Source organism: Thamnophis elegans, chromosome 3, assembly GCF_009769535.1.
Source record: "Thamnophis elegans isolate rThaEle1 chromosome 3, rThaEle1.pri, whole genome shotgun sequence".
NCBI classification, from domain to species: Eukaryota; Metazoa; Chordata; class Lepidosauria; order Squamata; family Colubridae; genus Thamnophis; species Thamnophis elegans.
Window position 1 is genome coordinate 130,310,000 of NC_045543.1, and position 27,342 is coordinate 130,337,341.

At 42.8% G+C, this 27,342-nt stretch overlaps 1 protein-coding gene across 1 annotated transcript; it reads left to right on the top strand.

Annotated features, from left to right (window-relative positions):
* Positions 1 to 344: 344 nt before the first annotated feature.
* C1QTNF3 (C1q and TNF related 3) lies at positions 345 to 25,650 on the top strand. The gene is made up of 6 exons (XM_032213345.1): positions 345 to 1,092; positions 5,810 to 5,918; positions 11,961 to 12,115; positions 15,138 to 15,267; positions 20,701 to 20,800; positions 25,374 to 25,650. The coding sequence occupies exons 1-6, from the start codon at positions 778 to 780 to the stop codon at positions 25,531 to 25,533; spliced, it is 969 nt and encodes a 322-aa protein (XP_032069236.1). The 5' UTR covers positions 345 to 777; the 3' UTR covers positions 25,534 to 25,650.
* The last annotated feature ends 1,692 nt before the right edge of the window (positions 25,651 to 27,342 follow it).

A 27,342-nucleotide genomic window follows, 5' to 3' on the forward strand; every position in this document is an offset into this window, starting at 1 on the left:
TAAACACAGTAAGAAATCTAGTTGATAAGTAAAAATCTCTCCTCCACCCCTTCCTTTGTTTCTTAATTGGCAAATCAAATGCACACTTGGTTTGAGATTTGCCTGTAGCTAGTAAATAAATGCAGCACTATTTCCAATCTCGCTCTCTCTCTCTCTCCCTCCCTCCCTCCCTCTCTCCATATATAAATAAATGCAGCACTGTTTCCAAACTAACTAACTAACTAACTAACTAACTAACTAACTAACTAACTAACTAACTAACTCTCACTCTCCCTCCCTCCCTCCTTCTTCCCTCCCTCCCTCCCTCCCTCCATATATTTATATATATAAATCTTGAGTGGCTATCCTCTCTATATCTAATCAAGAAGGCTAAGACATTTGCCATATGGGCTTCATTTCATCACACTAAAACAAACAAAAAAACCCTCCCCCATTTAAAAAGAAGGAATAACATTTGTCAGTGCCCCCCAACAGGAACCACATCTGTCCATTAAATGTGGCGGGCATTTCCAGCATGCAAATCAATTTTTCTGGTACTGGGGGATGTGGTGAATAATGACTGGCTTGTTTCCGGAAGCATGACTGATTTGGGATTGAAGGTTTCTGCCCCTCTGACATTTTCACAGGGTAATTTATTACAGGCAGCATATAAACTGATGGCCACCAGGTCTTGCTGGCAGACGCCGTAGAAGGAACGTTCTCCAAGGCTCCATCACACCAACAGCAGGGCTTTTATTTTTCTCCGAGCAGAAGGATCTCACTCTAAAGGAGCTAGCAATGTTGTGTCACATAGCCCCAAAGGACAACCTCAACCGGAGTCTCCTGCTTTTGCTTCTCTTTCTTCATTTTTGCTTGGGCCAAGAAGAAAACTTGGAGGTGAGCAGAAGAGCTAGTAGTCCAGTAGCCAAAGTTTTGGAGAGCCACCACCAGACGGGTCATAAAGGTTCCAGCAGCAGGGAAACCTTGAGACAGCGGAGCCAACTGTATAAGTGGACGGTTGAGGCAGTTGATGGTAATAGTCCTTCTACTGACCAAAGTGTCCTGAAACCAGACGTAGATGATGTAGGACAGACTACTTCAGACAGAGTCCAGGTACTCTGAATTAATCTTCTAAAATGCTATTAAGAAAGTATGTGAGCTTTTTTTAATTAACATTAGCGCTATCTTTCTCAGAAGCAACTGGTTCCTAACCATAGGATGACCATGCTATGCACAGATGTCTTTCAGAAGAGGACTTTTCTTTTCTACGAGATTAATTTTCCATGCAGATGTTTTTGCCCCTTTATGACATCAGATAACTTTAATCTACCAATAATCCAAACTTATGCATGTTTATTTAAATGTAAGTCCCAGTGTATGGATTTACATCTTAATGAGGCAATCCAGTCAATGTTTTAAGTATTTCAGATCATAGTAAAAATTAGGGACTAAATTTTAACTTTCCACAGATTATGCCATACTGATAACATTAGAAATGTTGTGAGAAACGTATCTTGTATTGGAGAAAATTTTATTCAAGATGCATGGGATAAACCCTCATGTTATAAACAGATATCTTTATCAAAGAGGCTGTCAGACGTGAAGGAAAGACTGAATACTTCACTGAGATAAGGAAAAACTTTCTGTATCTCAGTATTTTTCAAGGCATCTTATATGTAAATTTGTATAGGATTATAATTTGCACAAACATTTACAGGAGATGGTTCTTAATTGCAGGTAGAATTTATGCAGACGATTCTTTTTATAAGAATGGCAAAAGATAACACTTATTTTTAAAGTCTCTGAGTCTCTTTGAGAGTGGGCGGCATACAAATTAATTAAATAAATAATAAATAATAAAGTAGAGAATATGCTTTATAATTGAAAGAAGAGACTATGCTTTATAATTTAAATGATTAAATGCACTACCCTATAATAATTTATATTATATAATTTAATTTTTTTAAATTAATTAATTAATTAAATAAATAAATAATTTTTTTTTTGTATTATGTGTTTCTTTTAATGTTGTACGCCGCCCTGAGACCTTGGGAGAAGGCCGGCATATAAATCTAATAAACCAACCAAACCAACCATAATCCTTTCTGTGCTCAACAAATGTTAGACACCAGAACTACAGTGCTTATTGATGTTGTTGTTATTAAATTTTTAAAATCACTAAATTAAAACCAGTTTACCGTATTTGAATCTACTTCAAATAGAAGTAAATAGTTCAGGCTGTTCTATACATGAACAAAACTATTTTATAGAAGAATTTTCAGATAATACCCTGTTTCCCCGAAAATAAGACCTCCCCAGATAATAAGCCCAATCGTGCTTTTGAGCGCATGCGCTAAAATAAGCCCTCCCTAAAAATATTGCAACACAGCAGCAGCCATGAGGTGACCACGCTCGCCATCTCCTGCACCTCAAAAATAATAAGACCTCCCTGAAAAAAAGGCCAAGTGCTTATTTCGGGGATCAAAAGAAAATAAGACCCTGTCTTATTTTTGGGAAAACACGGTAGGTATTAGAGATGGGCCAATGAGTGTGATCAATGCATATACTTTAATTTAGATATGAGTAAAGAGACAAGCAAAGTACTTTTCTTGTACTGATTTTGAATTGTTTCCGTGTTTAAACCAATGTTTTTCTTGGCAGAAAAGGGGTTTCCAATTGGAATGTCATTGCACTTGTGATAGTTAGTATTCAGCACCTACTGTAGTGCTTTAAGTTCAATTAAAACAATGACAAACTCCAACTTTAGATGTACATTACAGCCAATATCTTGACTTTCTGGACTATACCCTGTAGATACTCTCTGAGGTGGTCTAACTGTGAAAGCAATTGTGCCAGGCCTGTTCTTTAACTAGGGTTTCCATATCTGGGCTACAAAAAGATAGATGTTCATCTGCATTCCTTTTGCTGTCATTCTGTCAGTGATAGCTCTATATCTCCCCTTGATTGGTGGATGGAGAATGGAGTTTGCTTGGGAATTTAGTCAACTGTCCCCTGGGATTTTTTCCTAAGAAGGAATAAGTTATTGTCAATTGCAGGTGCATATTGTTCTCTGAAGTACAAGTAGTCCTCAGGTTATGACCACAACTGACCCCCAAATCTATGCTGCCATGTGAGACATTTGTTAAGTGAGTTTTGCCTCATTTTATGACTTTTCTTGCCACAATGGTTAAGTGAATCATTGCATTTGTTAAGTTAGTAATCCAGTTGTTACTATATTTTTCGGAGTATAAGATGCACCTTTTGGATGAAAATATGAGTGTGTCTTATAAACCGAATGCAGCATTTTTGGCCTCCCAAAACCCTGCCTCCTTCACAAAAATCGAAGTGCAGAGCAGTGGCAGGTTTCAAATTTTTTTTAGAACCTCTTCTGTAGGTGTGGCCTGCTTTGTGGGAGTGGCTTGCTGGCCATGTGACCGAGTGGGAGTGGCTTGGCGGTCATGCGACTGGGTGGGCATGGCCAACTTGTAAAATGTGGTAAAACTCACTTAACAATGCTCTTGCTTAGCAACCAAAATGTTGGCTCAGAAACTCTGACATTTGAAGCACGCAAATCTTAAAGCTGTCAAGTTACAAGACCCTTGCACCCTGACCCTTTAGAAAAAAACCCCAGGGTTGTTCAAACTTGACAGCTTTAAGACTTGTGGACTTCAACTCCCAGAATTCCTCCTCTCGCTCTTCATCTTGATGATGTGTGGACGGGCAGGGGGAGGGAGCTGGAACCGGTTCTAAACGGCACTGTGGATTTGTGGAACCTCTTCTATAAAAGAGGTTAGAACTGGCAGGAACCCACCCCTGGTGCAGAGGGTTTGGGAGGCCTGCAAGTGTTCCTTGGGGCTGGGGAGGGCAAAAATGAGTGAAGAACAGTCTGATTTTTGACCCCCCTCCCTGCCCCCAGGAGCAATCTACAAGCCTCCCCAAGCTTATGCATGGCCTGGTTTTTTTTTTTTTGCAAAAAATGGGTTTGTTTTTGCCCCCCCAGGAGCACTTTGCAGGGTTCTCAAACTCTCTGCATTACCCATTTTTCACAAAAAAAATGAGGCGTGCAGAGGATTTGGGAGGCCTGCAGAGTACAATAACTTTTTTTAAAAAAATTACCTCTTCAAAATCTTGGTGCGTCTTATAATCCAAAAAATATGGTAAGGGAATCTGGCTATCCCATTGACTTTCCTTCTGAGAAGTTCTCAAAAGGGGGACCGCATGACCCTGGGGACACACGCTATAATTGTCATAATTGGGAACCAGTTGCCAAGCATCTGAATTTGGATCATGTGACCATGGGGATGCTGCAATGGTCATAAGTATGAAAAACAGTCACAAGTCACCTTTTCGGTGCCGTTGTAAATTTGAACAGTCACTAAACGAACTGTTGTAAGTCGAGGACTATCTGTATTCTGCTCTTGGCTGTTAGTGAGAGCCTTTATTAAAATGGGACAGCGGATTTAATATGCTATTTCTTTGATCCAATCTTTGCCATGCCTCGTTTTTCAGCTGCAAGTCACAAGCATTTCTCTCTATAAGTGATGAAGCCCTGATTTGCTATTGATGGACCTGAAAGAAAGGCTAGTATTTATCACCAGATAGAAAGCTTATAGAAAAATGAGGCTCTACAGAAATGGAACCGTCTCTTTATGCAACAACGAAAGAATGGGGTCCCAAAGGTGCTTTTTCAAGAGGCCACAAGACGTTCTGTTTTTTTTAAAAGACATTTTGCTTCTCATCCAAGAAGCTTCTTCCGGAATGGGGGTCTATTGCTGCAAATAATCTGTAATAGGCAGTCCTTGACTTACAACCATTTGGTTTAGTAACCATTCAAAGCTTCAAAAGTGCTGGAAAAAAACCCTGACCTACATACACTTCCTTGCACTTATGACTGTTCTGTCTGAGGCTTCCCAAGAGCCTGAAGCAAACTCCTTGTCCGGGCAAAAAACCCTTTTATTGATTCACTGTGAATTCTGCTTATTCGCATCCAGCAAAGGCTTTCTGGGGAGGATTTACGGTCACAGACCTTATCTGGTTTGGAAAGCTGACAGGTCGATATCTGCAGAACTTGGCAAGGAGTCTCAGAGAGTCACGAACCAATTAAGTGAACTAATTGTCTCCTGCAAACTCCACTCCCCTTTCACTCCTCTTTTATTTCCTCTGGGAGGGGCCATTCATCGTCCATCTGTGGCTTTACTCCCAAGTCGATCCCTGTTCTTTAGCTGTTCCCTTCCTTTGGCAACGCTGCTCATGCGCACACTGGGAAAAGGCTCCAGCCTTTTGTCTGATTCTGAAGGCAGCTGATAACTGGCATATGGCTCTGGCCCCCTCTCTGCCTCTGGAACAGAGCCCTCATCAGAGCCTCCCCCAGACTCCAGGACTGGCCATGTTCCTCCCCAACCTCCTCACTGTCTGACTCTGCTGCCAGCTCTGCTGGCAGGCCATAACAATGACCATCATAGTGTCCCTGTGTACACAGATGATTACAATTTGGACTCTTGGCATCCAATATGGATTTCTGGTGATTGCAGAGACCCTGGACCATGTGATTGTCATTACAATCTTCCCAGTTGACTTCTGACAAACAAAGTCAATGGGGGGGAAGCAGGGTTCATTGAATGATCACATGTTTCACTTAACAACTGCATTGATTTGCTTAATGACCATTGAAAAAAAAGGCTGTAAAATCAGGCACGACTTGCTGAACAATCATCTTGCTTAGCAATGGAAATTCTGGTGCCAACTGTAGTTGTAAGTTGAGGACTACCTATATTAATATATGTCATAACGCTGATATCCTATAAATTGTTTTTGAATGATGTGTTTACAGACAACACAGAGTGGACCTCACAGCCCACCGGAATGTGGTTGCCGGGGAGATTTTGGATTTCGAGGTTATCAAGGCCCGCCTGGACTTCCAGGACCTGCTGGAATCCCAGGTAAATAATTTGAAAGCAATTTTCTAATGATGAACCCTTGAAGGGATTGCTTGATTTCTGTGGCAGTTTGCATAGGAGAGAAGATTTAGAGAGCTTCCTGCTGCATCAAGTCTCGGTGCTCTGGGACCATTAGTCTAAATGGTGCACCACCTGGAACATCTGGAACCCTGTAGTGGCATTCCTTATCCTGCTCCTTTCCTACTGTATTATTCCTTCAGTCTCTTGAATCAAATGATGTCGAGACTCTAGAAAGAGTGCAGAGAAGAGCAACAAAGATGATTAGGGGACTGGAGACTAAAACATATGAAGAACGGATGCTGGAATTAGGTATTGTTGGAAGAAATGTCCCTTTAGGTTCAGTTCTAAATGGGGGGGAAGACACTGGATGCATGGAAGTTGCTTGGAAAGCAAGTTTATTGATGGACAGGATCACATGCCTTGAAGATCTTGGGCGAAGAAAAAGGGAAGAGTGGCTGAGAGTGCCTGGGTTTTATGCCCTTTAAGAGCCAAGGTGGCGCAGTCGGTAGAGTGCAGTACTGCAGGCACTTCAGCTGACTGTTATCTGCAGTTCAGCGGTTCAAATCTCACCAGCTCAGTGTTGACTCAGCCTTCCATCCTTCCGAGGTGGGTAAAATGAGGACCCAGATTGTGGGGGCAATATGCTGACTCTGTAAACTGCTTAGAGAGGGCTAAAAGCCCTATGAAGCGGTATATAAGTTGAACTGCTATTGCTATTGCTATTATGCCCTCTCTAGGCTTTTGAATTTGAGCTTGTATTCTGATTGGTTGTCAGACTTCCATGGGGCCATGCAGGGGCAACTTTGTAGGTTGTGTTTTGAGTCCCAAGCTTGGTTGATCCTTGCTGGGTGATGTAATCTTCCCAGGTGCCACGTGGTGAGTTCTGTTGCTAGATGGGTAGAGGGCTAATCCTACCTTTGTGTATTTGCCTATGAATAGACCTAGCTATCTCTTTATCTCTTAAGTGCGGACATCTGCTGTGGGCTATTGAGGAGGGTGGGGGGCTATTAGGAGTGAGTCTGCTTCCTGCCTAAAAAACATGTTTCTCCATTTCTAATCCAGGGAAATATAATATTCTGCCTTTATAATATTTCCTAGAATATTTCATTTTTCTAGGAGAGGGGTGGGTGCTAACTTCCTACAATATGTTAGGTACAGATTGACTTCCGTGGACCTTACTTCATACTTAAGTGGTCAGTAGAGGAGTCGTGCATGTGCACTAATGTGCCTATTGTCCCTGTCATTGTATTTTTATTCTCTTATTCTTATTCTTGTTCTCGATTTTGTTTGACAAATTCAAACAAACAAATAAACAAATGTCTGGTTTAATGAAAAGAAGGACAAAGGGAGACATGATAGCAGTGTCCCAATATCTCAGGGGTTGCCACAAAGAAGAGGGAGTCAAACTATTTCCCAAGGCACCTGAGGCAATGGGTGGAAACTAATCAAGGACAGAATCAACTTAGAACTAAGGGGAAATTTCCCCACAGTTAGAACAATTAATCAGTGGTACAACTTGCCTCCAGAAGTTGTGAATGCTGCAACACTGGAAGTTTCAAAGAAGAGATTGGACAACCTGCTATGCAGTCTCCCTGCATACCTTCCGGCTGCTGCTACTGCCAGTTCGCTTAGGGACTCAATGCGCGCACTTGATGCACACTGCTCATGCTTGATGCTTGCTGCTCGCTTGATGTGCACTGCATGCTTGATGCACGCTGCATGTGCATGCACACTGCAACAAAAATTGCTCTGTGCATGCGCAGAAGGCAAAAACAAGATGGCAGTGCCTACAGAGAATCAGTTTGCGGGCGTGGCAGGCCTGGGTCGCTGCCAGTTCCAATGACCCAGGTCGCCAAGTTACTACCGGTTCGGCTGAACCATTCCAAATGGGTAGAAACCCATCTCTGGTACCTTGCCACCAGCTGAACTTCCTGGTCCCGTCAACATTTGGCCTTCTAAAAATTAAATCTTAAAACCTTGTTGAAACCAATGTGCTTCAGTGCAAAATGCCAAATAATGGTTGACTGCATCGTTTTGCCCACCAGCAGCCAAAAGGATGGGGGAATAGAGAGGATGGCAGCAACCATTCTTGTAAAACACTTTGTAATTGCTTAAATTATCCATGCCAGCAATTCCGCAAATGGCAAACTCCCCATGTGTCATTTTGCAAGCGTGCTCTCAGTTTGGTCTCAGAACTCCGATGGTCTACCAACCCTCCAAACATTTGAGGATCCATATTGTAATTTAACACCAGTTACATGGCCGGAAAGGGATCGGAATATCCTCCTAAGGCTAAGCAACGTCTTGATGTTAATATAGGTAGCTGTGACAGCTTTGCTTTTGCAATACCCTATTTCAGGGGTGAAATGCTATCGGTTCTACCTGGTTCGCCCAAACCGGTAGCAAAAAAATTGCTACTGGTTCGGGCAAACCGGTATTTCTGAAGATCAGCTGTGATGCGTGATTTATATTAGCTAGAATTGTCAGATTTCCTGCTTTCTAGCTAATTTATATTGCGTGTCACAGCTGATCATTGGAAATTGACGGTCCTGCGCATGCATGGAGGTGGCATGTGTGAGAGAAGCGAGCGCACGCTCACATTTGCAAATCGGTAGCGAAGGTAAATTGATTTTGTTAAGTCCTTGGGGCTACAATACTGCCCAAAGATATTGCCAGCTGCCAGACCAGGGGTGGCTGGTATGGCCGTACCGGTGCCTGCTGGGGGCACAGGTACCATTCCGGTACAGTGCTCCAGAGGGCCCACACCCCCTCCCTCTCTCCTTACCTGTATTTGACCCAACCGGGCCATTTGCACACGCGCACAGAGCATACGGCGCCTGCGCGATGCTCTGCCAAGCAGCTGGAGCATCACGGGCGGTGGGTACGTGGTGGACGTCCGGCCCCGTTGCAGCATACCAGCTGCAACGGGATCAGGAACCCACCACTGTGCCAGACCCCCCTGATTGGCTAAGACTCAAGCAGCCAGCCGGCGGGAGAATGCATCCTTTCTATTGGCCCAGCCGTCTGACAACTGCTATATAAAGAGCTGTAAGATGGCAACTGTTGTTTTTGCCAGTTCCGGAGTTGCCTTGAACTTTGCCTGGTTAACTTGTTAGAATAAAGGTTGTTTGTTACTGTTCAACCTGCGTTGCCTCAGTTCCTGCCTGCCTAGTTCTCCCTACAGAGCAGATTTCCCCCCTGCTCTGTTTGTCTGAGAACCAGGTGAACATTCAAAGTTGCAAAAAAGTCTTTGGATTGTGCTAGTTTTTTCTTCTACTCTTTTTTTTTAAAATTTGACTACTGACAGCAGCATCAGTTTAAATTCCTGCCATGCAGGGTTTTTTTTTTAGTTCACTGTAGCCCTTCTAATAATTCTTTTCTGAGCTGAATAAAATGTTCTTATAAGAAGCTTTGGAGGGCAACAGGTTCAAATAACATTTTTACCCAAAGTGAAGACCAATTATTATATAGCTAAGCTGTAAGCCTTCACCAAAATGCAATATTATATTTCATTTATGTGAACAGCAATGCCCATAAATTCTATGAATTTCTTCTTTCATACCATATGTCCGTAAATGACTGAAGGCATGAGAAAAAAAAAGTAATAAAATGATGTAGTGTATTAAGTTAAAAAACATGAAAATGTTCTTCACGAGATATTGATATAATTCATCAACTACAGTAATTAATTAGGGACTTTAATGAGACAGGCAAATGAAGAAAACTTAGTTCTGTTGTTATTATGCAATTTTAAATAAGTTGTAACTTATTTACTATATTACACAGATGTAAGTTACAACAGCACTGAAAAAAGTTACTTATGACTGCTCCTCGCAGTTATAACTGTCGCAGCATCCCTACAGTCACATTATCAAAATTCAGGCACTAGCATGTATTTTTAATGGTTGGAGTATCCTAGGTTTACGTGATCACCATTTGTGACTTTCAGGCATGAGGAATGGGGACCTCACATTAAGTTCCAATTAAGATGATTGTTTTTGCTCATGCCTATGCACAAGAATCAGTCAACTGCCGTATTTTTCGGAATATAAGACACACTGGAGTATAAGACGCACCAAGGTTTTGAAGAGGCAAATTAAAAAAAAAAGTTTTTGCACTCTGCAAACTTCCCCAAAACAGCCCATTCCCCCCCCCCAAAAAAAGGGGCATGAATAGCCCTTAGGAGACTTGTAGAGTGCTCCTGGGGAGTGCCCCCCAAATGAGCAAAAACAGACCATTTTTGCAAAAACAGCTCTGTTTTTTGTCAAAAAAAGTGCACGGATAGCCTTTAGGAAGCTTATAGAGTGCTCTTGGGGTCGGGGGGGGGGGAATTTAGAAAAAAATGACCCATTTTTTGCTCATTTCTTCCCTCCCTGCGCCAAAAGCCTCCTAAAGCTATGCACGGCCATTTTGGTGAAGGGGACGGGGTTTTGGGAGGCAAAAAATGCTGTATTGTGTATAAACACACCCAGATTTTCAGCCTCTTTTTTTGAGGGAAAAAGGTGCGTCTTATACTCTGAAAAATAGGGTAATGGTTAGTACTAAACTGGTGCTAGATTAGAGTCAGTGGAATTCAAAAGGGGTTGGACCAGGGGTGAAATGCTATCGGTTCGGACTGGTTCATCCAAACCAGTAGTAAAAAATATTACTGGTTCGGGTGAACTGGTAGCTCTGACAATCAGCTGTGTGACAATCAGCTGTGTGGCACAGCTGATCGCCGCACAGCTGAGCGTGGAAGGTGTGCGCAAAGCAAACCGGTAGCAGATTTCAGAGCATTTCACCCGTGGGTTGGATTTAGACCTTTTGTGCAAATGTTATGATTCTAGGCTGATTACTTGCTTGACTCTGCCTGCTTCTCTTCTACATCTTTTCAGCTGACTTACAATAAGCAAAGTCAATGCTATATGTAGAAAAAAAGTCCTAGGACAGAAATGAAGGAAATTCCCCTATTGTCCAAGAAAGCCATCGTTATTACAGTTTTGCTTCTCACCGTAATTTTTTTTGGGGGGTGGGCACTGTTTTTCAACCTTGGCAATGTTCAACTGTGTCCACTTCAATTCCCAGAATTCCCCAACCAGCGTGTTCAAAAATCCACCTCCTACCAAGTTGCTTTTAATCTAGCCATGTCCTTTTTCCTACTATTTTAGAAAGGATATCCAGTCCACAATACATACTAGTGCTCCAGATGTATTGAACTATAATTTCCATCATTCCCGGTTGCTGGTGGTTAGGGAAGATGGATGCTGTAATAGAATATATATCTAGAGGATACCAGAATTTGTTGTTGTTAAGTTGCGAAGTTGTGTCTGGCCCATCATGACCCCATGGACAATGTTCCTCCACACCTTTCTGTCCCCTGCTATCCTCTGGAGTCCATTTAAGCTCATGCCGACTACTTCAGTGACTCCATCCAGCCACCTCATTCTCTGTCGTCCCCTTCTTCTTTTGCCCTCAATCATTCCCAGCATTAGGCTCTTCTCCAGTGAGTCCTTCCTTCTCATTAGGTGGCCAAAGCATTTGAGTTTCATCTTCAGGAGCTGGCCTTCTAAAGAGCAGTCAAGGTTGATCTCCTCTAGGACTGACCTGTTTGATCGTCTTGCAATCCAAGGGACTCGCAGGAGTCTTCTCCAGCACCAGAGATCAAAGGCCTCTATTCTTTAGCGCTCAGCCTTTCTTATGGTCCAACTTTCACAGCCATACATTGCAACTGGGAAAACCATCGCCTTGACTATACACACTTTTGTTGGCAGGGTGGTGTCTCTGCTTTTTAGTATGCTGTCTAGATTTGCATAGCTTTCTTCCTCAGGAGCATCTTTTAATTTCTTGGCTGCAGACCCCATCTGCGGTGATCTTGGAGCCCATGAAAATAAGCTTTGTCACTACCTCCAGAATACCAGATACCAGAATGAGAAAGGTTAAATCAAATTTTGCCTAAAGAAGTCTAGATTAAAAATGAAAAAAAAAAACAACCTTGCATGGAGTCTTTTAAAGCTTGCATTTCACCTATTGATTGACTGTCCAAAGGAAACCATGGGAACAACGGGAATAATGGATTGCCTGGCACAGAAGGATCAAAAGGCGACAAAGGAGACAAGGGGGATTTGGGACCCAGAGGCGAGCGAGGCCCTCAAGGACATAAAGGAGAAAAAGGTTATCCTGGCATCCCGACAGAGCTTCAGGTAATTTCCCCCTAATTTTCATGACAGCATGATTTTTCCAAAAGTGACTGCCTGTTGCAATTCCATAAATGTATGTATGGGTTTGTTTGTTTACCTGGCTATGATCCAGAGGATTTCGGCAGTCTGCTGGGTCAGCCCTTTGAGGCAGTCCGGACAAGAAGCGCCTGTTTTGATCTAGGCTTCCCGAGATCATGCAGCAAAGTCCTTGTCCCGACAAACACCCATTTCAGTAATTTACTGTGAATTGTGTTCATTCACATCCAGCAAAGACTTTCAAGGGAGGATTTACAGTCACAGACCTTATCTGGCTTGGAAAGCTGCCAGGCCGATATCTGCAAAACTTGGCAAGGAATGTGGGAGAGTCAGAAACCAATTAAGCGAACTAATTGTCTCCTGCAAACTCCACTCCCCTTTCCCTCCTCTTTTATTTCCTTTGGGAGTTTGAAGTTTGAAGTTTCATTTTATTTATATGCCGCCCTATTCCCTAAAAGGGACTCAGGGCGGCAAACAACTCCAACGGGAAGGGGAACATGCAATACAAACTAGACATTTAAAATAACCAACAACCACACCTGTCGAGAGGGGAAGGGAGCTCATCAACCCCAGGCCTGCCGGCACAGCCAGGTCTTAACGGCTTTTCGGAAAGCCAGGAGAGAGGTGAGGGTCCGAATCTCCGTGGGAGGGGCCATTCATTGTCCACCTGTGGCCTTACTCCTAAGTCGACCCATGTTCTTTAGCTGTTCCCTTCGTCTGGGAACAGGCTCCAGCTGTTCCTCTGCCTCAATGATGTCTGACTCTGAAGGCAGTTGATAATTATCAGATGGCCCTGGCCCCCTCTCTGCCTCCGACACAGAGCCCTCATCAGAGCCTTCCCAAGACTCCAGGAGTGGCCCATCCTCCTCCCCAACCTCCTCACTGTCCGAATCTGCTGCCAGCTCCTCTGGCTGCTGGCGGGCCAAAACAGCACCAACAGAAGTACTACAGGTAGTCCTCAATTTACAACGGCAGTTGTAGCACTACATTAATGACAAAATTACATATTCACAGAATATTTGCAACTCTGAAAGTAACTCACCTTTACAACCGTGCAGACATGTGATTGAGACTCTGGCACTTGGCAACTGACTTGCAGTGTCTCATGGTCACATGATCATCATTTCGAGTTTTCCTGCCGGCTTCCCACAAGCAAAGTCAGTGGGGAAGCTGGTAGAGAAGGTCAGAAATCTCTCCCATAAGTTTCTCCCATTGCTTTTTATCCTGAGGAGAAATTATGACAGGAGTGTCAAACTCGATTTCATTGAGGGCCCCATCAGGGTTGTGTTTGACCTTAGGGGGAGGCGTATGTGTGGCCAGGATGGGCATGGCCAGCTCGACATCATTCATGTCGGGAGTGCCTCTGGTGTCCCTAGTGCTCTGCCAGCGAAAACAGGCACCCGAGATCTGTTTTTGGCTGTGATGGCCTCCTGCAACCCTCTGCCAATGAAAACAGAGTTCGGGAAGGCAGTGTGTGGCCCTCCCAAGCTCCATTTTCACTGGCAGAGGCACCATGGGCCAGTCCCTTGCTGTTTCCAGGGCAGCCCCATGGGCCAGATCTAAGCACCTGGATCCAGCCCCTGGACCTTGAGTTTGACACCCCTGGATTATGAGATCCATTATGAGATCCAGGGATCTCATGCAACATAGCACGGGCCTGCTTACAGCACCCCACCTACACACTGTAGTGTGTATCTGCTCTTGCGTGGCATTGCAGCACTCCTTCCCACATCTGGCCACCCTTATGGCACGCTACATACAATAATACAAAAGCAGAGTTGGAAGGGACCTTGGAGGTCCTCTAGTCCAACCCCCTGTCTAGGCAGGAAACCCTACACCACCTTCAGACAAATGGCTATCCAACATCTTTTTTTTTTAAAGTTTTTTTTAATTTTAATTGAACAAAAACACACAAAAAGAATCATCCTTCATTACATCTTGTAGAAAGCGTGTCGATTGGTTACAGATAACTTTCGTGCCTTTCTTCCACAGTCATTACTTATAGTTCATATTAGATTATACACTTTAAATCAAAAATCTTTGTATATCTTACTATCAATGTACCACAATTCTCATTTGACTACAATTTGAACGGGCTTTTACCTCAAATCATTCATACTTAAAGACACAACCACATAATGGCATTCATTAGCTATTTCCCAAAAAATTCCTCCAATAACATTACACCTTTATGACATCTTCTAAGTAAAAGTCAATTAATAAAGTTTCTAAACCTCTCCCCCACTTTTCCCCCCCAACTCACTGTTTAGAATTTGTATCCAAGTTACTTTTGCCAATACCATAGCATGTATATATTATTAAACAATATCCATTGACATTTCCTTGTTGTTATTATAATTGGCTAAAAATCATTTACAATTTATGTCCTATCTCCTCTTGTCAGGACCAACCCCCCCCCCCAAAAAAAACACCCTTACACGTTTATGACAAGATCTAAATAAAAATTTGTTAATAAAATTTATAGGTCTTTTTCCCAAGTCACAATTTGCAATTTATATCCAAATTGCTTTTACTAGTTTGCCAGTACATGTATATATTACTAAGCTGTATCCATTATCATTTCATTATTGTTATTATAGTTAATTCTTAGCTAGAGGTTCTCCTGAACCACTGCGAACCCCCAGCAGCCCACCCCTACACCCCAGCCTCCAAGGTTAAACACAACCTTGATCCAGCCCTCAATGAAATCGAGTTTGACACCCCTAATCTAGATGTTTTCCTTTCTTCATATGAGTGGGTCTTTGTTCATGCATAAATCGATGGCAGTGTTGTTAGTCAGGTAGGCTAAATGCTGGCTCAGATCTTAGTGCTGCATTTAGGAAATTAAAGCTTATCTCCCTTTCTCTCTCCCCTCTCCTCCTTCCCCAGCGAAACTGGGAAAGAAGTTGATATAGAATTGATTGCTTTCAACCATGTCTTCCAGTCTGTTTTTCTCCTGTTTTTCAAACGCTAACTCTATTTCGCTTAGGTTGCATTTATGGCTTCAATGGCCACCCACTTCAGTAATCAGAACAGCGGAATAATCTTCAGTAGCGTGGAAACCAACGTTGGCAATTTCTTTGATGTAATGACTGGACGATTTGGAGCTCCAGTGAATGGTGAGTACAGCAGATAATATATTGTGAATGGCGAGTACAGCAGATAATATATCCTGTGCAAATTTTGTGCAAAAGAAACAATAATTTGCCTTGGACTGATGAAAGAAATGTCCTTCTTGGTTCAGCTCCAAGTGGGGAAAAAGACATTGGAGACATGGAGGCTACTTGGAAAGATGGTTTATTGTGGACAGGACCACATGGCTTGAGCCCTGAACAGAAAAGGTGATCACATGCTTCAATGTTGGTGGAGAAGAAGAGAAGGGCTGAGGGACGGGCTTGCTAGGCTATTTATAACCTGTTCAGCCCCACCTCTCTGTTTCTTATTCTTGTGTAAGAAATGTATTGTGATTGGTTGTCAGATTCCCATGGGGCCATGCAGTGGCAACTCTCTAGGCTGTGTTTTGAATCCAGGTTTGGTTGAGTTCTTAGATGCCATGTGGTCAGTTGGGGCGATATTATCATGCTTTAATCCCATCTCCCTGGAGCTGAAGTGGAGAAGTCTTTATTATGTAAAGTGGACTAGCTTCGCCTTCTTAATGGCCCATTGACAAAGTGGGGATGGGCAGGAAGCTACAGGCAGCTATTCTGTCTTTTAAAACATGTTTCTTTCTTTTCACATCCAGAGAAATATTCTGCCTTTTCAATATTTCCTAGGATATTTCATTTTTCTGGGAGAGGGCTGGGTGATAACTTCCTACAGGACATTTCTTGATTCAATCAAGTAGAATTTTTTCCCCCTTGAAACTTCAGACTGATGTTGTGTTTTACTTCAGATCAAACACAAAGATAAACATTCTGACTTTTTCAAAAGATGGCTTCTTAATTGATTGAAATATGATGTCCATTGCTGATTAATTCTTTTTGCAGAACTGAAATGTAACATTTTGATTGTGATTGCTGGGTCAGAAAGGATGCATTCTGCCAGATTCTATTTAAAAAATGACAACCAATTCTGTTTGGACCCTGTTTAAAAATAATTGGAATTTTTTTCCTTAATTGTTCTTGCGTAGGCAATTTGCATGAACACAATTTGCAATTGGAAAACATCTTTGTTTAAGTTGCTTATAAAATTTCAACAGGAAATGATGGAAGGTATAATAAGGAGAATAAAAAAGCCAATATTTGATTTTTGCAAATGTATTTATTTCTGTCCTTTATATACTGCTATACTCTGTATGGATTCCCAGCACTTTACAATAAAGCAATAAAACAATACTGAATTAGGATAATAACATGGTAATACAGTAGAGTAATTCAGATGGCATTCATAATTTCTTGAGTACATTTTGAAAAAAGTTCTTATGGATTTTTTGGAAAAGAAGTGACTCAATTTTACTATACATATTCAGTAATCTGATTCTCCAGGCTTCAGCAGACCAGTAACGAGATATTGATCAGGTTCTTTGTCTATTTACAAAGCTTTGCTGGCATGCTGGGCAAAATATCTATAGAAAAACCTGAAACCCAGCTGCTAAGTATATTAAGTTGTTTTATTAGTTTCTCATAACTAAAAACAAGCTGAAGACAATATCAAAACAGAAGCTGTAAACAGTCCAAAAATTAAAATTGGGAAACTTAGAAAATAATATTTTTCTTAAAACTTTTTAAAGGCAACCTAGTTAAATGAATATTGCTTTTACCACACTATAATAAATTTAAAAACATGTCTTTATTAATCGCTGTTCTTTCAATATGTCCACATTCACTGGTAAATTTAATAGTAGACTGGAAGCGAGACCTGTCAGTTGCAAGAATATATCCATCTTTTTATACCTCTCTTTCCACCCACATCTTCAATTTATGGAAAATTTGTGGAGCTTACAAGAGCTTAAAAATTGTGCCAGATTGGCATTAAAAAAATAATGATAGCCTTTTAAGGTCCCAAAATAGATTCTAAGCTTTAGGAGCAGCTTACCTCATCTTGGATTGTTTCAAAGAGGAAACATAATATTTTGCAAGTGTGGCTATTAATCTTGGACAAGAAAATGAAAGAATTCTTAACAATTGTGACTAAATGTGTGCACTCTTTAAGTTTGGAGGGATTCTTATTATATTTGGTAAGGATTAGTCCTGAATATATTTACAAGTAGACCTTGACTTACAACAGTTCATTTAGTGACCATTCAAAGTTACAGTGGCATGGGAAAAAGTGACTTATGACTGTTTTTCACACTTATGACCAGTGGTGGAATCCTGCCGGTTAACAACCGGTTTGGTGATTATATGCTTTGCGCGTGTGTTCTGAGTGCATCAGCATGCATCAAAATTACTGTATTTTTTGGAGTATAAGACCCACCAGAGCATAAGAGGCACCAAGATTTTGAAGAGGCAAATTAAAAAAAAAAAGATTTTGCACCCTGCAGACCTCCCAAAAATGGCCCATTTTTTGCAAAAACGGGCAAAATAAATAATAGCCTTTAGGAGGCTTGTAGAGTGCTCCTGGGGGCTGGGGGGGGGGGGCAAAAACAAGCAAAAAATGGCCCTTTAAAAAAAAATTGGCATGCATAGCTTTTAGGAGGCTTGTAGAGTGCTCCTGGGGTCTGGGGGGGGGGGGCAAAAACGAGCAAAAAACAGCTCATTTTTTGCCAATTTTAGCCCTTCCCAGACCCCAGGAGCACTCTGGAAGCCTCCTAAAGGCTATGCATGGCCATTTTTGCAAAGGGGATGGGGTTTCAGGAGGCCAAAAATGCTGTATTCAGTGTATAAGATGCACCCAGATTTTCATCCTCTATTTTTAGGGGAAAAGGTGCGTCTTATACCCTGGAAAATATAGTACCTTCTACATTACTTCTGGGGAGTAACACGGCTGAGACACGGCAATCCGCTCTGCTGCGTGAATCAGCTGAGAGGATATAGGTAAGTAAAGAGCAGGGGCGTGCGGGCCCACCTGATCATCAGAGCGAACTGGTTCGCTCGCCAGCTGATCATCGGAGCTGCCGGTTCGCCCGAATCGATCCGAACCGGCTGAATCCCACCCCTGCTTATGACCCTTGCAGCTCCCTATGGTCACATGATTCAGATGCTTGGCAACTGACTCGTATTGATGATGGTTAAGCTGTCCCAAGGTCGCATGATCCCCTTTTTCGAACTTCTGATGAGCAAAGTCAACGGGGAAGCCATTCATTTAACAACCATATTACTTACATAACAACTGCAATGATTCGCTTAACCACCGTGGCAAGAATGGTCATAAAATGGGGCAAAACTAGGGCTGCGCAACACTTTTGAAGCATTTGTTTCAGAATGTGCAGAAGGTTCGACTGACGCATCTCTTTTGTGTAACCTTTCATCACAAATGAACGCAAAATTTCGGTTGCCAAGTGAAACCGTTGTTAAGTGAACAACGGTTTGCCCCGTTATGATCTTTCTTGCCACTGTTATTAAGGGAATCACTCTGGTGATTAAATTAATAACACGGTTGTTAAGTAAACCTGGCTTCCCCATTGACTTTACTTGATAGAGGATTACCAAAAGGTCATCACATGATCCTGGAACACTGCAACCATCAAAAATATGAACCAATTGCCAAGCATCCAAATTTTGATCCCATGGGCACAGGGATGCTGCAGTGATCGTACGTTTGAAAAATGGTTGTAAGTCACTTTTTTCAGAGTCACTGTAACTTCATATAATATATATAAACTTTACTGTCTTTGTATGTATATACACAGTATACACATACAATGTGTCAGGCCTGCAGTTATATTCCTTTTAGGATCTTTGGCCTGCAACACTCTCTCTTATTTCATTATGCTGTTTCATTAGTGTAGTAGTTGGGAGGGGAGGATAGAAAGGAGTAGAATTGTGGAATGTGTTGTTGTCATTCTTTTCTAGAAGCCCAAGGTCATCTTTTGTCTCCGCACCTCTGCTCCCGACCAGCTGGGTGGAGATGCCAGCGTGGAAGAAGATTGGACCATGTGATGGATTTGTGGGTGTGGGGACAGGATCATGAACTTTCAACTGGGTGGGAATCCGATGTAACTTCCAGAATTGGGATTCCACAGATGTGCTAAGATGTCTGATTTATTAAATTGGAACTTTAAGGATCATTTTGCCTTGGATTCTGATTTAATTCTGCATGATACTTGGAACGCTGACACAATGTGTTAGATACTAGCAACTGTTATAATGGTTTCCACCAAGGTCCTCTGTTCCGGCAGGAACAGAGGTTTAACCTCATTGATTGAAGTGTCTGACAGCTCCCTATAAAAGGGCTGCTGTCAGACTGAACCTTCGCTGGATTGTACATACTTGTTCTGTTACAATAAAGAGCTGTTGTTGCCTTTAGCCTGAGTGTGCCTTTCCATTACCTGATCTAACACAATGAAATTCACAAGAATTTCACAAGAATCCCTCTGGAATGAGCTGCCCCTGGAGCTTCGCATAATCCCTGACCTCTGGTCCTTCCGACGCACCCTAAAAAGTTGGCTTTTCCAGCAAGCCAGCCTGGCCTGAATAGAATAAAATATAGGATTAATTTAATTGTTAATTTTAATCTAATTTTTAATATTTAATATTAATTGGGTTTGTTTTTGGATACTTTATTTAATTCCCTTTTTAACTTTTGTAATATGCGGGTTTTTTATTTGTACGCCGCCCTGAGTCCTTTGGGAGAAGAGCGGCATATAAATCCAATAAACAAACAAACAACAAGACACCCAGAGACCAGCCCCAATGCACATGACAATCCCCAATCACCCACCCACCCCAAAATTCCCCGACCCTAAACCACAAAAAATACACAAACAGTAAATGAATTAAAAAATACTGGTCTCTGGCGTGTCGAGCAGCTGCATATAGCAATAGCAATAGCATAGCAGTTAGACTTATATACCGCTTCATAGGGCTTTCAACCCTCTCTAAGCGGTTTACAGAGTCAGCATATCGCCCCCACAGTCTGGGTCCTCATTTTACCCACCTCAGAAGGATGGAAGGCTGAGTCAACCTTGAGCCGGTGAGATTTGAACAGCCGAACTGCAGAACTGCAGTCAGCTGAAGTAGCCTGCAGTGCTGCACTCTAACCACTGCGCCACCTCGGCTCCTTTATATGCACCGCCATTTTCTTCACCTTTTCATCCACCTAATTGTCACTAAAGGAACTGTTGAAAGTCAAGGACTACCTGAACCAGGCTAAGGTGAGGAGTGTTCTTCTACTTTAAAAGTGCACTTGATGCCAATATTTGCACAATCCCAATTCTAATACACAAGCAAACCATTGATTTTAGCCAGAGGTTAGCTGAATTATGCATGTTTCCTCCAAGATCGTTCACTGCCATTGAGTTGTGATTTGTGTATGGGGGGGGGATGACAAGGGGGAGGGAATGGAGAAAGAGGAGGTTATTGAAGCTGCTGCAAAGGAACAGACTGATTTATTTTGCATCTGTGCCACTGAATTATTCAACTGTACTACATATTTTCTCTCTTCCCTTCTAGGGGTCTATTTCTTCTCCTTCAATATGATGAAGCACGAAGATGTGGAGGAGGTCTATGTGTATTTGATGCATAATGGCAACACAGTCTTCAGTTTATACAGGTGGGTGGGGTGCATTTGGGGCTTACAAATATCTTGTTGGAAGAAATGTCCTTCTGGGTTCAGTTCCAAGTGGGGGAAAAGACGCTGGAAACATGGAGGCTGCTTGGAAGGATGGTTTTAATGGTGGACAGGATCACAGAGCCAAGGTGGCGCAGGGGTTAAAAGCAGCACTGCAGGCTACTTCAGCTGACTGCAGCCCAAACTTTCTCTTCCCAGCAACTTGGCCTGTTGGATACAGTGGTGGCGGGGGAAGAATGGGCTGGGTGGGCTGGCTGGCTGGGGAGGGGGGAGCCCTTTAAAGCCTGCTGCCGCGTCTTCCCAGCAAGACTTCCTTTCAGCTCGCAGTTTCCCTTGCCAAGCATTTTTTTCCTCTTTAAAAGAATTTTTGGATTTCTCCTCACCAAACCTTTAAGACTGAAAGAGAGTTGAAATATAAAGAGATTGTCAATCGCCATACAGTTAGATTGATAGGCAATTATGGACTATCTTGATTAGATCCTCCTTAGAAAGAATATGCTACTGTATGGTTGAGAAAAAGATCAAACTTCATTCCATGGAAACCCAACAAAGTTCATAGGGAGCGTTTCTTTCTATGATGGGCTTTTTGGGTCAACGTGAATATCAGTTATCAAAAATGTAGGTAGAAAATTAAGCAGGCAATAGGCAATTACAAAAAGGGAAGCCAAATTTCTGAATCTGTTTCTTTGCACTTAATGACTTATAAATAGACTAATGTTCTGAAAACCTGACCTAAATTACTATGTATTTTAAATAGCTGTAAAGCTATGCTGAAAAAGTTGTTCTCATGGTATTGTGATAAATTCAATAAAAAGACGGGAATTCTTGATGAACTTAAGGAGAAATGAGAGTATTGGATAGTAAATGGACAAATAAAATTACCAATCAAAGAGAATATTTGCACCTCGGGGTTGAAATGAGATGTTCTCTCTTACTCTTTCCTCTTCCTCTCTCTCTGTCTCTCTCATCCTCTTTCTCTTTGTCTCTCTTCTCTTTCTCTCTCCCTCTTTTCCATTCTTCTGTCACTTTCTCCTTCTCCCTTCTCTCTCCTCTTTGTCTCTTTCTGTCTCTTTCACCCTCTTTCTCTTTGTCTCTCTTTCTCTCTCCTTCTTTCCCACTCTTCTGTCACTTTCTCTGTCCTTCTCTGTCTCTTTCTGTCTCTCTTCCCTCTTTTTTTCTTCCTCTCTCCCACTCTTTTATCACTTTCTCTCTACTGCCCAACCTATCCCCATACTTATCTTTGATTGATCATGTTTGCAATAATTTACCTTCTTTCCTAAATAGGCGCAGTTCCCTTACTGGATCCCTCGCTCACTCAAACACACACACACACACACACACTCAAGCACAAAACCATTTTTCTCCATTCCAATTCGGATCCTATAAATCAATTGCTCTGTGAAACATCCGTGAAAAAAATTCAAGTGCTCAGGCATGAAAATGTCCTGCTCAAATACTATACTTTTCCGCACACACTGAAAAAAAATTAGAGGGAACATTGACGTAGAGTAGCTCAGGCTTTTTTTTAATGGCCTATCAACAAAGGTGGGGGCTATTAAGAGTGAGTCTGCTTCCTGCCTAAAAACATGTTTCTCCATTTCTTATCCAGGGAAATATAATATTCTGCCAATCCCCAGGTTCTGGCCCACTACCTGTTTGAAATCCGGCTGCACAAAGCTCCACTTCCACAAGTGGTGGGCCTTTGCACTCATGCACGAAGCTCCATTCGTGCTAGTGAAGGGCGCTTGAGCGGAGGCCACTCGTGCAAGTGGAGCTTCACGCATGAGCACAAGCGGCCTTCACTTAAGCGGCCTCTGTTCGCACAAGTGGAGCTTTGCGTGCAAGTGCAGGCACCCTCTGCTTGCGAGCGAACCTCCGTTTGTGTGAGTGGAGGATGCACGCACCTGTCACTCACACCAATGGAGCTGTGAACGCGGGTGTGTGCCTGCCCATTCACCTGAGACCCCCACCACCACCCTGCACTGAGCCGGGCCGCCAAGTCAGAAAGGTTGGGAATCACTGCCCTAAGGCCTCCAATTTTGCAAAGAAGTAGGTTATGGGTAAAGTGACCAGATTTTAAGATGGGTAAAGCGGGACACCATTGACGGGGGGGGGGGGGCTCGGAGCACCTGAGCTGTAAAAAAAAAAAAGCTTCCCCCCAATTGCCTTCCCCCAATGCCTCCCAACCTTTTCAAAAGCCACCCCCATCGCCAGCCTCTCCCAACCGGATCCCCGCCTGCCTCCCGTCAGCTCACCCAGACCAGGTTGCTGACAGCGGCTTGCATGGCATGGCTGCAGGGAGAGCGGCGCCTGAGAGAAGCGGGCAAAAAAAAAAACTTCCGACGGCTGAGCTGCTTGGCCCGGGACCGAGCCTCCTCCTTGCCACGCTGCCGCTGCCAGAAAGCCTTCCCACCCGAGGCCACCGGACGTCTGTCCCAAAATGTCGCACGTTGGCACGCGCACGCGCAGGAGGGGAAAGAGCCTCGCCCCTCGTCGGAGGCTTCGAGCGAGCCGAGCGGAGGGAGAGAAACCACTGCTCTCTAAAGGCCACATCGGGAATGACACTTTAGAGAAATAAAAACTTTTTTTTTAATGGCGTCCTTTTTAAAATTGATGATTCAGCGTCTTTTCTTTCTTTTGGAAAATCGGGACTTTTTGAACACGCTGTGGGACACGGGGCAAATTTTGAAAAATCGTAACTGTCCCGCCAAAAGCGGGACATCTGGTCACCTTAGTTATGGGTGTGGGGACAAACCATTAGGGAAATAATAGATTTTATGAAGAATTCACTTTGCGCGATATAACACTGCAAGTTTCCTAAAAATATAAGTTGGCAAGTAATAGTTTGGTTGTATTGTCTTTCGATGAAGTTGGTACCATCCATTACTACTGCCTATGGTGAAATTGTCCATCTGCTGCTTTAGGCCTGCCAAGGGGTACAGGTAGTCCTTGATTTATGACCAATTGCTTAGCGCCTGAAGTTACAATGGAACCTGAAAATGGCACTTTATGAGCCGGAGTTGAAATTCCAATTGCCACACCTCCCATAATCACGCGATTTTGGGTGCTCATCAACCGGTTTTCATTTACAGCAGTGGTAGTCAACCTGGTCCCTACCGCCCACTAGTGGGCGTTCCAGCTTTCATGGTGGGCGGTAGGGATTTGCTGTAACTCTGCTTTATAAATTTTATAAAGTAAAGTTACTTCCCTACTTTATAAATCACCATTACTGTGGAACCGGTGGGCGGTTAGAAAATTTTACTACTAACAGAGATACAAAAGTGGGAGGTAGGTATAAAAAGGTTGACTACCCCTGATTTACAACTATTTGCAGTATCCCATAGTCATGTAATTCCCCCTCAACCCACCTGAAACATGTTTACTTCCATTTTCTGGCACAAAATGCCCATTGCAGACAATGGGTTCATTTAATGACTGCAACATTCACTTTGCAACCAACAGAAAAAAAGTCTTTAAAAAAGATGCAGTCACATGATGATCTGCTTAATAAACAGCATGGCTTACAATCGTAATTCCTGGCCCAATTATTATCTTAAGTTGAGAATTCCCAGCTCAATTATTATCTTAAGTTGAGGACTAGCTATACACAGAAAAAGGTGATTTGCAAATAAGAGGCAAGGACAATTCTTTAATTCATAATTCCAATAGTTTTTATTTCCTTATTCATCAATTTCCCTTTGTTAAATCTTCCTCCCCACCTCCCTGCATCCCAACCTGCTAGACCGTCTTTTGGCATTGCAAGTAGTCCTCATTTCATTGGGGATCAGCAACTTGGTCGTTAAGCGAAGCAGTCTTTAAATGAAACTGGAACTGTGCTTATTATCTTGCTTCAGGTTTTTTTCACTTTAGGTTCCCCCGAAGATCATAATTGCAAGGATTGGTTGTAGAGTTATTTTTTTAACAGTCATAACAGCAAATGGTCTCTAAATATGGGAGTTGCTAAATGAGGAGTACCTTTAGAGAGCTACAGTGGCGCAATGGTTAGAGTGGTTAGAGTGGCACAGTGGTTAGAGTGCAGTACTGCAGGCTACTTCTGCTGACTGCCGGCTGCCTGCAATTTGGCAGGCCGAATCGCACCAGGCTCAAGGTTGACTCAGCCTTCCATCCTTCTGAGATCGGTGAAATGACTGATTGTTCATTTGTTGGGGGCAATAGGCTGACTGTGTAAACCGCTTAGAGAGGGCTGTAAAGTACTGTGAAGCGGTATATAAATATAAGTGTTAAGTCTAAGTGTGATTGCTATTTAGGGATTGCAACAAAGCTTAAAATGGGTAGAGGGGGATGATGGAGGGAAAATAGAAAGTTGGTGGGTGGTGGAAGAAAGAGGTGTATGGAGAGCGGAAGAGTTATATTGGGTTTCTATTTTCTGGGGCCTTGTTGACAAGAGGAATTGATGCAATTATTGTTTAATGCTGTATGGTGTTGGCTATGTACAGTATACATGTGACTGTATGAAAATGAAAATAAAAAATTTGTGAAGAAAGCTTAAAATGTGAAGAACAAACCCGTTTGCCTTTTGTACCTCTGTTCTTAGCTTCGAATCCAAAGGAAAATCGGACTCATCAAGCAACAGCGCAGTGCTGAAACTCGCCAAAGGAGACGAAGTGTGGCTGCGCATGGGCAACGGGGCTCTGCATGGAGACCACCAACGCTTTTCCACTTTTGCTGGGTTCCTTCTTTTCGAAACCAAGTAGATCTACTCCCTGGAAATGCAGTACAACGTCACTACTCGGTTTCCCTGCTCTTTGGATCCGCATAGGAATGTACAGGTAGCCCTCGACTTACCACAGCTTGTTCAGTGACCGTTTGAAGTTACAACATCAGTGAAAAAAGTGACTTATGACCGTTTTTCACACTTATGATGCTTGAAGCCTCTTCACAATCACATGACCAAAATCCAAACAGTTGGCAATGGACTCATATTTATGTCAGTTAGTGTCCTGGGATCACGTGACCCCCCCTTTTGCAACCTTCTGGCAAGCAAAGTAATGGGGAAAGCAGATTCACTTAACAACGGTGTCAGGAAAAGTCATAAAATGGGGCAAAACTCACTTAACCAATGTCTCCCTTATCAACAGAAATTTTGGGCTCAACTGGGGTCGTAAGTCAAGGACTACCTGTATTAAAATCCCAAGATCTGTCTTGATACCAGTATGTTGTGAACGATGAAACGTGATAAGGCGGCCTGAATTTATATGATGGCACATTCTTGCCTTCTTGTTAATGGATACTGAATAGTTACCAAGCGCCTATTCCTGGTAATTTAATAGAATGATTATAGCCTTTTCTTTTTCCCTTCTAAGCCAGCAATTTTCATCGGATCTGGGGTACTAATGAATGTTGCATGTGCAAAGCATTCAACGGGATGTCATTGGAAGCTCCTGAATTTTTAAATACAAAAATATAGGTAGTCCTTCATTGAAGTTCACAGTGGCAGATAAAAAGGGGATTTACAACCAGTTCTTGCATTTATGACTATTGCAGTATCCTGGATCAAAATTTGGGTGCCAGGCAACCAGTATATACCGTGTTTCCCCAAAAATAAGACCTATGCCAAAAATAAACCCTAGCTTGATTTTTGCATGTGTGCCAGTGGTGGATTCCAAAAATTTTTTAGAATCTCTTCTGTAAGTGTGGCCTGCTTTGCGGGAGTGGATTGCCAGCCATGTGACCGGGTGGGAATGGCTTGCCAGCCATGTGACTGGGTGGGCGTGGCCAACTTGTAAAATGTGGTGAAACTCACTTAACAATGCTCTTGCTTAGCAACCAAAATGTTGGCTCAGAAACTCTGGCATTGAAAAGTGCAAGTCTTAAAGCTGTCAAATTACAACACTCTTGCACCCCTAACCCTTTAAGAAAAAATACCCCAAGGGTGTTTAAACTTGACAGCTTTAAGACTTGTGGACTTCAACTCCCAGAATTCCTCCTCTCACTCTTCATCTTGATGATGTGCAGACAGGCAGGGGCAGAGAGCTGGAAACGGTTCTAAATGACACTAGATTTGTGGAACCTCTTCTATAGAAGAGGTTAGAACTGGCAGGAACCTATCCCTGATGTGCGTCCAATATAAGCCCTAATCCCCCACAAAATAAGCCCTAGTTAAGACCCTGCCCACTCTGGGATGCACAGGTTGAGGCGAGTTCCAAAAATCAAGCTAGGGTAGGGATGGAGGGGTGGTACTTACCTTTGGACAGTTGCAACCAAGCCTTGCCCACCCCAACACTTGCCTCACCTAGCTGGCCCACATCTTCTGCCTTTCCTGAAGGCCTCTGACAGTGAAATGGAGGCCGGGGGTGATGCACACAAGCGGCAGCAAGCAGCCACAGAAGAAGTGGGCCAGTAGTGGGCTCCTGCTGGGGGGGGGGGCTGCGCTGTTGATGCCACCACCGCAAGGTGAGTCATTGGAAGACTTCTCCAAAAAATAAGATCTGGTGCCTTTTTTTTGGTGGGAAAAAAATATAAGACCAGGTCTTATTTTCAGGGAAACACGATATTTTTGACTG